This window comes from Delphinapterus leucas, chromosome 16 (genome assembly GCF_059928025.1).
Source record: "Delphinapterus leucas isolate spDelLeu-1000000601 "Yukka" chromosome 16, BTC_Dleu_Yukka2, whole genome shotgun sequence".
In the NCBI taxonomy this organism is placed as follows: Eukaryota; Metazoa; Chordata; class Mammalia; order Artiodactyla; family Monodontidae; genus Delphinapterus; species Delphinapterus leucas.
Window position 1 is genome coordinate 10,492,809 of NC_143144.1, and position 15,648 is coordinate 10,508,456.

Genomic DNA, 15,648 nt, shown 5'->3' on the forward strand with positions numbered 1-15,648 from the left:
GGGGTAGAGAGAAAAATTGAGACGATGTAATCATTAGGACTAGGCGATTGAATGAATGTGAGGAATGGATGGAGAGTCAAGAGTGATACTGAGGTTTATGGTTTGGGCAACTAGTGCCATCAGTCGAGATGGAGGAAACAGATGATGCCATTCACCTTCCATACCATGATCATTGTGCTTTTGTCCCTTTGCTGAATCTGTCAGCTTCTTCGAAGTCTCTCTTCACCACTCCAGTTTGCGATGATATGCAAAATTCCTAGCCTCGTCTGTGTCATCTCCTCATTCAGCCCTTGGCACGTGCTTTCTCTTTAGCTTACCTTTCTTTGTGTATTTCCACCTCCCTTATGATACGGCAAAGTCCCCGAGAGCACAGTCTTGCACCTCGCAGTGTGCCCACCTCCGGGATGATTTCTGACTTAGCTTCATTACAGCCTCTCTGTACATACCTGTGGGTAGTGATGGTCCTTGTTGAGAACTTTAAAAGCTCATCAGATATGAGGTTTAGCTAGCTTTTCTTACTGTCCTGGAAATCTTTGGTCCTAAGATGCTATCTTTTAGGAAAAAAGGAAAGAAAAAAAATGGAGCCTCACTGTCTCTCTACTAAGCATTCAAATCGTAGTGGTGATCATTTTGTGATTATAGAAATATTGAAGCACTATGCTGTGCACCAGGAGCTAACATAGTGTTGTAGGTCGATTATGCTTTAAAAACAAACAAACTCGTAGAAAAAGAGATCAGATTTGTGAATACTAGAGGCAGGGATGGTGGGAGGGAAAATAGGGTGAAAGCAGTCAAAAGGTACAGACTTCCTTGTAAGATAAGTAAGTACTAGGGGTGTAATGTACAACATGATAAATATAATTAATGTTACTGTATATTATATATGAAAGTTGTTAAGAGAATAACTCCTGAGAGTTCTCATCACAAGAAAAATTGTCTTTTATTTTGTATCTATATGAGATGATGGATGTTCACTAAACTTATTGTGGTAAGCATTTCATGATGTATGTAAGTCAACTCATTATGCTGTATACCTTAAACTTACACAGTGCTGTATGTTAATTCTATTTTAATAAAACTGGAAGGAAAAAAATTTTTTAAAAATAAAAGTTCAAATCCTAAAAGACTTCTCTCTTTCCGTCTCTCCTTACCTCAAACATTTACCAAGATCTTAATTCATGCTGGGCACTCTACTAGGGCCTTGAAATGTAAAAGAAGAGTAAGGCATAGTTTGTTTCTGCCCATTAGCTGAGTAAGTGACCTGTTGTATTATCTTTCTGTCCAAATTTCAATCCAGACTCAGGGCAAGGGAGGGAAGAAAGTCATCCAGACTGATGAGTGGAGGAATGGCCCCATCGAAGAACGCCTTGCATATGCTCTTGTGAAGGTGAGTGTGGGCTGGAGGCTGGGGCTTGTCCTGAGGGCTGATGATGTGGCTGGAGGGGAGGTGCTGACAGCAGCTGACAAAGGAGGTTCCCTGGACCACCCTGGTGATTTTGCCCTCCACGCCCCCCGCCTCCAGCACTTTTGGTAGTATCTAGACATACTTTTGGTTGTCCCACCTGGGGGTGGAAGCTTTTACTGGCATCCAGTGGCCAGGGGTGCTGCTGAACTGACCATCCTACATGCACAGGATAAGCCTGCACCACAGAGAATTATTCAGTCCAAACTGTCAGTTATGCCGAGGTTGAGAAATGCTGTCCGAGACCAAGTTGCTGTTATTTGGTCAACAAGCGAATCCTGGCTCTTCTGCTATAATTGGAATTTTAGGCCAAATAAATAATCTCTTGGCTTCAATTTCCTCATTTGTGAGTCTGGAAAATTTCAGAGTTTTTTTTTTTTTTTTTAAATTAATTAATTTATTTTGGCTGTGTTGGGTCTTTTGTTGCTGCACATGGGTTTTCTCTAGTTGTGGTGAGCGGGGCCTACTCTTGGTTCGGTGCGCGGGCTTCTCATTGCAGTGGCTTCTCATTGCGGAGCACGGGCTCTAGGCACGCAGGCTTCAATAGTTGTGGCCCACGGGCTTAGTTGCTCTGCGGCATGTGGGATCTTCCCAGACCAGGGCTCGAACCCGTGTCCCCTGCATCGGCAGGTGGATTCTTAACCACTGTGCCACCAGGGAAGCCCCAGAGTTCTTTTTTTGCCTCTAGAATTTAATTTTTAATTTCTTGGACTTTTGAGATTCACCTACTTCAGGTTGTGGAACTAGTCAGCCACCTCTAAGGATCCTTGAACTGGGGATGCTGGAGGATTAGGGCCTGACCAGTGAAGGCAGAACAGGTCAGTAGAAGCTTCATGGACTGAACTTCGTCTAAGTGTCCTGCCCATTGTTATTCCTCCCCCCACCCAGCCCTGTAACATTACAGTGAGAAAACATACTGTTTTCACAGGAGATATTTGTTAATATATAACCTGTTAAACCACTAGGAAAAAAAAGTGTATTTTATTATGAATTTGAACTTATTAGTACTCCTTCTGTCACTAATTTTTCACTTTTACTCAATATTTACTTTATATCGATAAAGCCAGCTAAGCACTTTACATGGATTATCTCATTTAATCCTCAGAATAACCACATGAGGTTGGTACAGTGTGATATATTAATCGAGGAAACTGAGGTTTAATGAATTGTCCAAATTAATGATAGGAGCCAGGGTTTGAACGGTCTGATTCCAAAACTCATAATCTTAAGTATTTCCATGATTTATTCTTTGTTGGCTATTTGAACTTAAGCCAATTTTTTCTGTGATATTTTTTTTGTGTGTGTGTGTAGGGCATTGAAAAGTACATTATTGAGGATACTGAGGAAGCCAGATTAAACCAGGAGAAATATCCCCGACCTCTGAATATCATTGAAGGGCCACTGATGAATGGCATGAAAATTGTTGGTGATCTTTTTGGAGCTGGAAAAATGTTTCTACCTCAGGTTGGCAAATGATGGGGGGAAATTTTCACAATTGAAAGAAAAAGCCTTTATCTTTTAAGTTTGGGTAAGTTTGGGTATATTTTTCAGGTTTTAATTTTGACAAGAGCTCAGGGGCATTGAGATGTGATTCTGGTCATTCTTTCTCTAAATTCATTTTTAGGAGTAGTCTGGAAAAGTCCATCTAGGCTGGTGTGGAGGTTAGAGGTCATCTGGATATTCCCAGCATTCTAGTCTTCATGTTCTGGGCTTCTGTATCACTTCTTACCCTAACACATGTCTCTCCTCCACCCCCAAATTGAAATAAAACCCAAGTTATACAGAGTGCATTAAGTCAGATAGAGAAAAACAAATACCGTATATTAACGCATATATGTGGAACCTAGAAAAATGGCACAGATGAACCGGTTTGCAAGGCCGAAATAGAGACACAGATGTAGAGAACAAACGTATGGACACCAAGGGGGGAAAGTGGTGGGGGGGTGGTGGTGGTGGTGGTATGAATTGGGAGATTGGGATTGACATGTATACACTAATATGTATAAAATGGATAACTAATGAGAACGTGCTGTATAAAAATAAATTAAATTAAAAAAAATAAAACCCAAGATTAATGTAAAATTATCATATTAAGATTTGATTTGACCAGCCAGTGCTCATCCTTAAGGATGAATATTTTGAAAAGGTCATTACCATTTGAAATAGTGATATACATTAAATGATATATTTCAAGTAAAACCAGTACTCTTACTCTTATTTTGACTTACAGCAGCTACTGACCACATCAGTTGATAAATCATGTTTAGCCTTCTGGTCTGTGAGGCATACAAAAAATAAGTCCCTGTTCTTTTTTTTTTTCTTATTTAACTTTTTTTTAAAAATTATAGTTGATTTTTAAAAAACTCATTCTACATTTAATTATTCATTGCCCATTTCCCCCGTTTCCTTCATAGCATTCATCTTTTCTTATAGCTTTATTGTTTTATAATTAATATACAATAAACTGCACGTATTTAAAGGATGCAGTTTGATAAGCTGTAACATGTCTGCACCTGTGAAACCATAATCACACTCAAAATAAGGGGCGTTCAGTTGTCCTGTCTTAGTCTCCCCCCGTCTGGGGCAGTTCCTCAGTCTTTATTTTTCATGATGTTGACTTATTATTTTAACTTTTTATTTTTGAGTTAACTTTAGACTTACAGACAAGTTACAGATGTAGTTTAAAGTGTCCATGTATCCCTCACTCAACTTCTTCCCCTAATGTTAACATTTTCACTTGATCATAGTACAGTTATCAGAACCAGGAAGTTAGCATTGGTATAATACTGTTAACGAAAGACCTTATTCAGATTTCACCGGTGTTTTCGCTGCTGTTCTCTTTGTGTTCCACAACCCCACATTGCTTTTATCCTGCCTTTTCTAACAGTTCCTGAGTCTTTCCTTGTGACCTTGACTTTTGAAGAGTATAGTACAGTTTGATAACGGTAGCCTGTCCCTCAGTTTGAATTTGTCTGATGTTTTTTCATTTTTGGCAAGAATAACACAGTATAATGCTGTGCCCTTCTCAGTGGATCATATCAGGAGGCCCATCATGTTGCTGTGTCTCATTACTGGTGAGGTTAACTTTGATCATTTGGTTAATGGTGCCTGCTATGTTTCTCCACTGTAAATTTACTTGTGGGGAGAAACTTTGAGACTATGCAAATATCCTGTTTCTCATGCTACTTCTACTCATGAATTTTAGCATACACTGATGAATTTTATAAAAGGCCCGGTTCTTTTTTGTCTATTTAGTAAATTTGACATGTTATGTTTTGTAAATTTAAAGTGCACAGTGATACATTTACATATTGTAATATGATTGCCATTGAAGCAATTTTTATCACACTGTATCATTATAGTACAATATTATTGTCTATATTCATTATACTGTGTGTTAGATCTCTATGGCTTATTTACTTGTTACACGTTTGTACCCTTAAATACCATCAGTCTTATCTTCCCATCCCCTATCCTTTGGTAACCACCATTTTACTCTCTGTTTTATTTTGTTTTTTCTTTCCTGTTTGCCTTTTTCAAGTTCCGCATGTAAGTGATATCATACAGTACTTATCTATCTCTATCTGATTTATCTTGCTTAGTATAATGTACTCAAAGTCCATCTGTGTTTTTTGCACTTGGCAGGATATTCTCTTTTATCGTGGCTGAATAATATTCCATTGTATATATATGTACCACATCTTTTTTATCCATTCATCTGTTGATGGGCATTTGGGTTGTTTCCATATCTTGGCTACTATAAATAACGCTGTGATAAACATGGATGTGCAAATATCTTATCAAAATCCTGTTTTCATATCCTTTGGGTTTATACCCAGAAGTGGAATTGCTGGATTGTGTGGTAGACCTATTTTTAATTTTTTAAAGAACCTCCATATCGTTTTCCATATAGTTGGACTAATTTACATTCCCACCAGCAGTGCATAAGAGTTCTCTCTTCACCACATCCTCACCAGCACCTGTTGTTTCTTATCTTGATGATGGCCATTCTAACAGGTGTGAGGTGATAGCTCAGTGTGGTTTTGATTAGCATTTACCTGATGATTAGTGGTGTTGAGCATCTTTTCATATGCCTACTGGCCATTTTGATATCCTCTTTGGAAAAATGTCTTTTTAGTTCTTCTTCCCACTTTTTAATCGGAATATTTGGTTTTTTGTTATGAAGTTGTGTTAGTTCTTTATATATTTTGGAAATTAATTGCTTATCCAATATATGTTTGCAAAATTCTTCTCCAATTCTGTAAGCTTTAAAAGGTCCTTTTTTGCATAAGCCTTAATTGTAAGTGAATTGTAACAGTGGGGATTGAGAAGAAAAGGCTGACAAGGGGCTCTTGGAGGAGAAGCTTGACACCTGAAGGATGTATAGAACTTGGAGATGTGATGGAGGGCCTTCTAGGCAGAGAAAAAATAACGTGCAGAAGTTCAGAGGACAGAAACTGCAACATTTGGCTTCTAGCCTTGTTTTCCTTCTGCTCTACCTCATTCATTGACTTTCCTCACGGGGGTCTCCTTCCTTACCCCAGCCACTGTCATAAGTGGACTCCAGGGTGGCTGACCTGAGGACAAAGCATGCATAATAATTTGTGCTAAAATTTCACAAGTGGCCGGTAGCAATCATCCAGGTGTTCTGGTAAAGATGCCTGACTCTGTGTATTTACCCCAGGTTATAAAGTCAGCTCGGGTCATGAAGAAAGCCGTGGGTCACCTTATTCCCTTCATGGAAAAAGAGAGAGAAGAAACCAAAGTGCTTCCTGGCACGATAGAAGACAAGGTGAGTCATTTTGTCCGAGCCTGTGGGCCCTGTGGGGATCGGCTCTGCACACTCTTACTGGGGTGTGGGTAGGGACCTAAGCCATCAGGCTTGGCTGTGTTTGTCATTGAAGATGAAAGGGAGGAATGATCCAGCTCTTTTACCAAATATCAGAATACCCTGGGATTTTTCCCATAAATGTGGCTTCATGAAATTTTTAATAGGAACATAATTTTTCAAACAAAGCCCATGATTTCAAGACAAAAGCAGTTTGTTCATTCATCTACTGACTATTTACAAAGCTCCTACTACGTGCCAGGTACTATGCTCGACACTGTAGCTAAAAAAGATTGGTCCCTACCCTTGAGATGCTGTTTAGTTTTGGATAACCTCTTAACCTCTTAACTGAATATTTCCTGTGTGCTGGTCATGTTCTTGTCACCACTTCTGGATTCAGATCCATTCTTGTTGGCTGTACCACCACAGTGAATCATTAAGCTTTTGACCTTGTTTAGCCCCCTGTGAAGCTCAGGCAGCTTTGGCCCCTAGGATTCTGAATTCTAAAATTGATCTGAGTTTGTGAATGGCTCTTGCATAGTGTTTATAAAAATCCCATTTGCCTTGCGTGCCTTTTTCTTTTCTTTTTCTCTTTTCTCCCTCCCTCCCTCCCTCCCTCCCTCCCTCCCTTCTTCCGAGGGAGGGAGTGCTGACAGTCTGGAGCAACAGTGTTGAAGCCCCCCTGCACTAGTCTGTTGTGGTCCTTCCCATTCTGACAGGACATGTGCGATTCACCGGCTCCTCCCTCTCCCTTTATTGCTAACAGTGAATGTTTATCAGACAGGTTTTGGGGGTTAAAGATATGATCTTCAGCGATGGGACTGTTTTGTATTTGAACTTAAACTGTCCTTTGAGGTGATGGAATGCATGATCTTGGTTGAAGCCCCCTGAGCTAACCAGCTGGGTGGGCTTCCTTCGAGCTGCTGGGGCTTACAGCCGCCTTCTCACAGAGCATGGGACCTGGCTCCTGGGTCCATCTTCTTTTTTTTTTTTTTTTTTTGGCCATGCCACGCAGCATGTGGGATCCTAGTTCCCCAACCAGAGATCAAACCCACACCCCCTGCATTGGAAGCCTGGAGTCCTAACCACTGGACCACCAGGGAAGTCCCCCGGGTCCATCTTTGAGGTTGCCTTGGTTGTATTGAATTGCTTTCTGTGCTGATACCTGTCTGGCTTTGGAGAACTGGGTGATCTGCTCTGAAGTGACCACAGCGATGCTTAGCTGCTTGGCTTCCTCTCCAGGACCCTTACCAAGGTACCATTGTGCTGGCTACCGTTAAAGGCGATGTGCATGACATTGGCAAGAACATAGTTGGAGTTGTCCTTGGCTGCAATAATTTCAGGTGAGTTAAGACCTGTCGTTTTCACCCCCTTTCTTATTTAAAGTGAAAGCATTAACAGGGTAATTCTTTACTGGGTGCGAAGGGCAGGGTAGGGCAGTAGATGTTAGAGGTTATTTTTAATTTCTTTTTCTTCACTGTGTTTTCAAATTTTCTACATTGAACATACCTTTTCAAATGAAGGAAGTTAGTAATTATTTAATGTTGTATGCTCAGTAAGGACAAAAAGAATAGAAAAAACTATTCAAGCAGTGTCAAAACAACAAGAGGCCTCTGGGGATTTGACCTCCGGCCAGAGGCTAGAACATTGGGTCCCACCCCATGGCCCATGACACTGAGCATATTTCCGTTTTCCTCTCGATGAACTGCCAGATATTTAGAGCCAAGATCTTATTAAGACCTTGGCTAAATAGAGTTTTATAAGAAGGCTTTGACTGTACAGTTCTTTTTGCTTTGCTTAGAACAGAACCAGGCATGCGTCCTGGTGTTGATGAAGCTAGTTTTTGAATGTTGTATACAAGTAAAATCCCTTTCTTATATCTTTCATTATAGTTGAATGATTATTCAGCGCAAATTTATTTCTATGTGAGAGCTCATGACCCACAGTAAGAGCATGTTTTGCTCAGATTTCAACATATTCTTTGTAATGAAAAGCCTACTATAACTAATGTCTTCTCTGGCCCATGTCCAACCAACAGTCTCTGAGTCATGGACTTCTTTCCAATGTGCGTTTTTCTCTGTAGAGAAGAGAGACTTGACTGCAGCTACAGCCGGGCCCCCTTGGAGTTGTCTTTGCCCACTCTCTGATAATAATTACCCTCTAAGCCCCCCGCCTACTCTCAAAATATTTATCCATGTCTGCGTTCAAGGCTAATTAAATGCAGCTAAGAACCACTCAGAAAGGCTGGAGATGGAGGAACAGTGTGAGGGCCGGCACCTTCTTCCCTCTGACTGTCTTCACAGGCACTTCCGTTTGGCTGCCTGTTCACTGTCAAAGACTTAGCATTCTCTCCTGGTCCTGGAAATGAGGAATATTGTTCTTGGAATGTATTAATTTTTTTTAAGATAAAAATACTGGAGATACAGTGGAGGTTGTTATAATGAGATTTTACCTATAGGATAAGTATTTGGACGAGAAATAAGTATTTGGATGGGGTATTTGCTTCCTAAAATCTCTGACATTTCTTCTGTTGTCTCACCTTTTCAAACCCTATGTTGTTGGTTTCTATTTGCATTCATCATAATTAGTTCAAGTTCAGTTACGCTGATAAATGTTTATAGATCATCTACTACATACCATGCATTGTATCAGAGACACCAAAGTGATTGAGTTGACTTTTCTCCATTCAAGAACTTTACTGTTTATCAGGCTAAAAAGCAGGAACATGTTCAGTGGTGATAGTGGGACAATTTTTAATTATGAAAAATGGACAAGTAGTTGAGAGAATCATACCAGGAATGTATTTTCCTCCAGTTAAAACATTTTAAGGGACTTCCCTGGTGGCGCAGTGGTTAAGAATCCGCCTGCCAATGCAGGGGACATGGGTTTGATCCCTGGTCCAGGAAGATCCCACATGCCGCGGAGCAGCTAAGCCCGTGCGCCACAACTACTGAACCTGTGCTCTAGAGCCAGCGAGCCACAACTGCTGAAACCTACGCGCCTAGAGCCCGTGCTCCGCAACGAGAGAAGCCACCGCAATGAGAACCCTGCTCACCGCAACGAAGAGTAGTCCCCGCTCGCCGCATCTAGAGAAAGCCCGCGTGCAGCAACGAAGACCCAAAGCAGTCAAAAAAAAAAAAAAGGCCAGGGAAAACTGTGACCAGCATACCCAGTTCCTCTGGCTTGTGCACTAGGGGCCACTTATCTGGAGTAACTGGAGAAACATCTTCTGATGAAATTCTATTCTTTTTGCAAAAAAAAAAAAAAAAAAAAGTTAATGTGCAAACTTTTTCTATCAAGTCAAACACTCCTTTGGGTCTTATGTCTTATAACACATAGACTCTTGGTACTGGTGGGTTTAATGTTATGACATCAGCTAGTAGACAGGTGCCCCTGATAGCTGCTTTATATAGTTAAATGTATGCCTGGATATCCATGTTCCAGCTGATGCCTGGGTGAATCACCCAGCTAGTGAGTGAGTCTAGCAAACCATCCAGTACCAGATATTAATGCAACTTTATCATTCCTGGTTCTTTGTCGTTGATGCAGTAAATCTCATGAAGAGACATGTTCTTTGTGGGGGAAAAAAGAAGTAAAGAGGACTGAAAGTGATAGTTCTGTCTAGACAGAAAACACATTTTTTTTATGGGGATGATGCAATAGAATTTGCAGATTTGAGAATTTAAATGGATCTGGGGATGTGTCCACCAAGAGTTTATTAATACCTAACATTTGTTTTCTGCTTCACAATTTATATAGTGCTTTTATATAACTGATTTTTCTTTTTCTTTGTTTTTTGGTATTCTTTTCCTGATTCCTTCCTCCCTCCCTCCCTCCCTCTCTTTCTTTCTTTCTTTCTTTTTGTTCATTCTTTCTTTTTATGGTTTTGATCCTGCTTTGCCTGCCTCAATTATTGTATTTCTCATTTTACACAGCTAGGAAGTGGCAGGCTGTACTCAGGGCTTCTGAATCCAAAAGTTGGGATTCTATGTTATGTCAGTTTAGCTTCCAGTATTTATTCCAGTTATAAACAACTTTAACTGTAATGTATAATATTAATATGCTAGTTAAATTCCTCTGAAGAAATAATTTAGAATACTTAAAAACATTTTTGATCAGATATTTGATTACATGAAAGTTGATTTTAGATATACTCTTTAATAATAATTACATAAAGAGACAAATGTGGACTTTTCCCATTTAACAGATAATGCACACTGTTTAACTGGGTAAGAAAAAGTAGGATATATTAACAGAAATGTTAAAATTAGATATACATCTAGTACTTTAAAAAATATGGATCTGATGAAACAGATAATGAGGCATATTTTCATTTTAACCAGTGGTTCTTAATATAATTGTCTAGTATGGGTAAATAATACGCAATATATGGCTAAGAAGGGGACACTTTGAAACTGTATAATGTTAGAGCTTTCAGCTGAGTGAGGAAAACGACTGTATCTAAGTCAAGGGCACACTAGAGACTTCTAGCACCTCAGCATGCTCTCTTTATAATTATTCGGAGGCTTTCAACTGTGTGTGTGTGTGTGTCTGTCTGTGTCTGTCTGTCATTTTCTAGCTTAATTGAGATATAATTGACATATAACATTGTTTAAGGTGTAAAACGTTGACTTGATACACATATATTGCAGTATGATCACCACCATAGTGTTAGCTAGCACCTCCATCACATCACATAATTACCATTTCTTGTTTGTGGTGAGCACATTAAGATCTACTTTCTTAACACTCTCAAGTATATCATACAGTATTGTTAACTCCATTGACAGTGCTGTGTGTTATATCCCTAGAACTTATTCATCTTCCAACTGGAAGTTTGTACCCTTGACCAGCATCTCCCCATTTCCCCACCCCTCAGCCCCTGGTAACACCTGTCCTACTCTCTGTTTCTGTGAGTTCAGCTTTTTTAGATTCCCCGTGTAAGCATATCCTACAGTATTTGTCTCTCTCTGTCTGACTTATTTCACTTGCATAATGCCCTCATAGTCCATCCATGTCATAATGGCAGGATTTCCTTCTTTCTTATGGCTTCTTATGGTTCCATCGTATGCATGTATCACTCCTGCTTTATCCATTTATCTGTTCTTAACCACAGCTTGGAAACCTTAGTTGGGGCTGCAGACTGGTACGGTACTCCCATCTAGTGGTGGTACCTGTGAATTGCAGGATCAGAAGAAGCTGCCACCTTTAACTTCATTTCACATGACAGCAAATATGAGGTACCCTAAGTGGATGCAGATGCAAAGCTAGCTTTATATTCCATTTTAATTCCTTCTGGAGAGTAAAAGGGGCTTTATATATTACAATATTTATTTTCTAAATTGTATGAATTCTTAAATAGTATTGGATGCCTTTGCTAAGGCATTTAGTGCAGCTTACATTTTTTTCTGCATTAGAAACCCAAATTAAATGCCTGCATTTACAGCTCTGTTATAAGCACTTTAGAAAGATGATTATAAAATACAAAATTTTCCATAACATCATTTTTATTTTCTTTAATCTCTTATGTGGCAAAATATAAGAATGTGTATAAGAGGCCTACAGACACTGGGTATAGCTCAGAGTGCAGAAGGGAAACCAAGGGAAAGCCAAGGGAGGTGGAGAGCTATATGGGGGACGCAGGGAGTTGTAGTAAAGGGGAGAGAAAATGGGAAGAGATGGTGCAAAGAATGGTGGCCGCCATGGAAGGCAGGGATGGGATTGACCCAGGCTTCAGATCCTTTCCTTCAGCCAGGGTTCCCCAGGGCCAGTTGTTTGTGATTCTGGACCTTCATAGTACTAGTTTCTGCCTGGGTGGCCCTCTGTTTTCCTTCATCCAGCTAATACCTACGTATTTTTTCAAAATGCAGCTGGAGTCACCCTCCTGGGGTGCTTCTAGTTGTTACCGAGATTAGATGGTTTCCCACAGCACACTGTAAATGCCTCCTCTGTGGCACTTGTCACACCATATTCTAATTCAGAATATGAATTAGAATTCATATTCTAATGAACTCACATGTGCTCAGAAACTGATTTCTCAACTCACACATGCTCAGAAATTCATCCCCTTCTTCTGGGGTGGGGCTGGGGACAACCCCAGGCCTAGATTGGTTGTCCCTGGTGGTGAGCAGCCTCCTTCCTGTATCCCAGTGCCATAAATACTACTTCTCTGTGTGGAAAACGTTGGGAAGTGCTCCTCTAAACAGTGATATATTTGACTGTCTCCCAGCAAGACCTCTTAAGGCAGCCTAATACGTTGGAAGTTGAACTTGTACCCCAGATCCCTGGCTCACTGTTTCCAGACCTCTTCTTACCTGCCTGACTGCCAGTTGTCACTCTCTTGCTGATTTCTCCTTCTCTGTGTGACCCCTGAACAGGGGAGTGCTCCGAGGCTCAGCCCTGGGACCTCTTCTCTGTCTGTCCTCACTACCTAGGTTAGTGCTTCTCGGACTGTAATGTACCTTCTGACCACCTGGGATCTTGATAAAGGTCAGATCAGGTTAAAGTAGGTCTGGTCAGATAGTCTTAGATCATCTCATTCAGTCTGATGAGTTTTTTTTCTTGCTCCTCTCCCCTTTCATCTCCCCTCCCCTTCCCCTCCTCTCTCCCCATCTTCCCTCCCCTCTTTCTCCCCACCCTCCACCCGCTTTTGGCAATTTATTTTTCTACATCTTTTACACACGGTCTGAGGACTTTTTAACACCATCTAATATGCTGTCAAGTCCCAGGTTTTATCCCCAGCATGGATCTGTCACCTGGACTCCAGGCTTACCTATCCAGACGACTACCTAAGGGCTCCATTTGGATAGCTAAAGAAACAATATTTTGAAAATCGAACTAATCGCTGCCATTAAGATGCCCTCTACGGGGCTTCCCTGGTGGTGCAGTGGTTAAGAATCCGTCTGCCAGTGCAGGGGACACAGGTTCGAGCCCTGGTCCAGGAAGGCCCCATATGCTGCGGAGCAACTAAGCCTGTGCGCCACAACTACTGAGCCTGTGCTCTAGAGCCTGCGAACCAGAACTACTGAGCCCACTTGCCACAACTACTGAAGCCCGTGCGCCTAGAGCCCGTGCTCCGCAACAAGAGAAGCCATTGCAATGTGAAGCCCACACACTGCAACGAAGAGTAGCCCCCGCTCGCCGCACATAGAGAAAGCCCGCACGCAGCAGCGAAGACCCAACGTGGCCAAAAATAATAAATAAATAATAAAAATTAAAAAAAGAAAAAAAGATGCCCTCTTCTCCCCCTCTGACCTTACTCCCTACAGCTTTCTCCTTCCTCCATTTCTGTCCAGCCACAAGGTCTCCTTACTTTTCCTCAAACAAAAGCAAGCATCATACGATGTTCCTGAATGATACAGTGCCTAAAACAAGAAAAAGAATTGAGAGCAAGATGATTCTTGCCATCATACTGATGATTTTTAATTGAATTTTAAAAATATATGCAATGCTAAAAGCAGTCAGCTTTGAAATACATGCCTCTTTGTCTTGATAGAAAAGCAATATGCCATTTTGCTTAGTTTTATAGGCTGTATTTAGTCACAGTTTAACAAATCTGTTGCCAGACTGAGTGCAATGTGCTTAAAAAAAAAAAAAAAAGGGTTCCACCTCGCCCCTGTTACAACCTGCAGGCCCCATCATCAACACTTACAGCATTTGTTCTCTACCAGCTTAGTGCTAACAGACCTGAATAGCGTTAGCATTGATTTGAAATTGTGTACTTACTGAGGATTCCATATATGCTACTTTATTTTTTTTTAATTTAAGTAATATGGCAACAAGCTAAGAAATCTAACAGTATGAGAAGCTATATAGTGAGAAGCAAGGCTCCTTCCTGCGCCTGGTGTCCAACTACACCCACCTGTTAGCAGCTGACGTGATGTCAGGTAGTAGTTCTTAAGCATTGATTTTTTTTTAATTTAAAATTATTTTGCCTATTTAGTTTTAAGAATTGTTGACATTAGGAAGCAAGTGAAAATGCATACTGTAATTTTTAAAACATCTTTATAACAAATACTTATCAAATTAAATTGTCAAAATGACTGACATTCCATGTACTCTCTAAATCTAGAAGAGTAGTTTATAGAACATTTTCAAGGGCAGAAGTCCCATTTTCTCCGAGTTCCAGAAAGCTGTCTCCTCCCTGAGTTACAGTTCCTTGGTGTTACTCTGTCCTCTGAGCGTAACAGGCTCCAGGCTTCCTCTTCCCAATTGCGTCCCCCTTCTCATGTGCCCGCCCAGGGTCAGCTCTTCCTTTGAGTCTCACTCCATCTCTCGTGGTTACCTGCTCTCTGATTCAGTCTCCCTCTCCCTCAACTTAAGTCACCACATTCCTTCTCGTCAGCTTTTCATGTGCAGGAACTGACCTCTTCTTGCTTATCCTCCTAGTTGGCTTCCATGTGGGGTATACTGTTCAGGTGATATTTATTGAGTGAACTTACCCAGCATCTTTATTGGCCTACATGGCTAAGAAGATGGATTTTGGTGTCAGATCCTGGTTCAAACCTCAGCTCTGCTACTGATTAGTTGTTTGACTGGACAAGATGCTTAACTTCTGGGCCCACACTTCTCTGGGCCCTTCCTCATTAAAATGTAAAAATCATGTTTTCAAGAATTTTAAAAATAGACAGAGAGTATTAATTGGTAAAACCTGCCTCAAAATCGAGTTTAAAATATGAATCAAGCATCGTAAAAATATTTATATTCTTTAACGCAATAATGCCATTTGTATTAATCCATCCAGTGTATATATTTGGATAAATGCATGAAGTAAAATATGAAAACAAACCACAGAAAATGGGCCCCATGGTAGTGCTTCCATGTAGAGTTCCTGTGAGGGTTAAACAAGATTGTTTATGCAGAAGGCTTAGCATAATGGAAACAACCCAGGTGTCCATTGACAGATGGATGAATAAACACCATGTGGCACATTCATACAATGGAATATTATTCAGCCTTAAAAAGGAATGAAGTTCTGACACAGGCTACAACGTGGAGCAACCCTGAAGTCATTATGCTAAGTGATATAAGCCAGACACAAAAGGACAAATAATGTATGATTCCACTTGTATAAATATCCAGACTAGGCAAATTCATAGAGACAGAAAGTAGAGTAGAGGTTACCAGGGGCTGGGACGGGCCGATCAGGGATTGTTGCTGAGGGATTACAGAGTTTCTTTTGGGGCGATGAAAGAGTTTTGAAAATAAATGCTGGTGATGGTTGCACAACATTGCGACTGACTGATTAGTGATGCTGAATTGTACTTAGGTTAAAATGGCAAATGATGTGTTACATATATTTTACCAGAGCTTAGGAAATAATAGTGTCCTCTACCAAATATTATTGAATTGTCTCCTT

The 15,648-nt window shown here is 40.6% G+C and overlaps 1 protein-coding gene across 2 annotated transcripts in view; it reads left to right on the top strand.

Annotated features, from left to right (window-relative positions):
* MTR (5-methyltetrahydrofolate-homocysteine methyltransferase) overlaps positions 1–15,648 on the top strand; it is a 114,293-nt gene that overhangs the window by 70,254 nt on the left and 28,391 nt on the right. For both annotated transcript variants that reach the window (XM_022553110.3, XM_022553111.3), the window contains exons 19-22: positions 1,298–1,387; positions 2,774–2,926; positions 6,147–6,254; positions 7,533–7,633. In XM_022553110.3, coding sequence (XP_022408818.1) covers positions 1,298–1,387; positions 2,774–2,926; positions 6,147–6,254; positions 7,533–7,633 — 452 coding nt within the window. The remainder of the gene's footprint in view (positions 1–1,297; positions 1,388–2,773; positions 2,927–6,146; positions 6,255–7,532; positions 7,634–15,648) is intronic.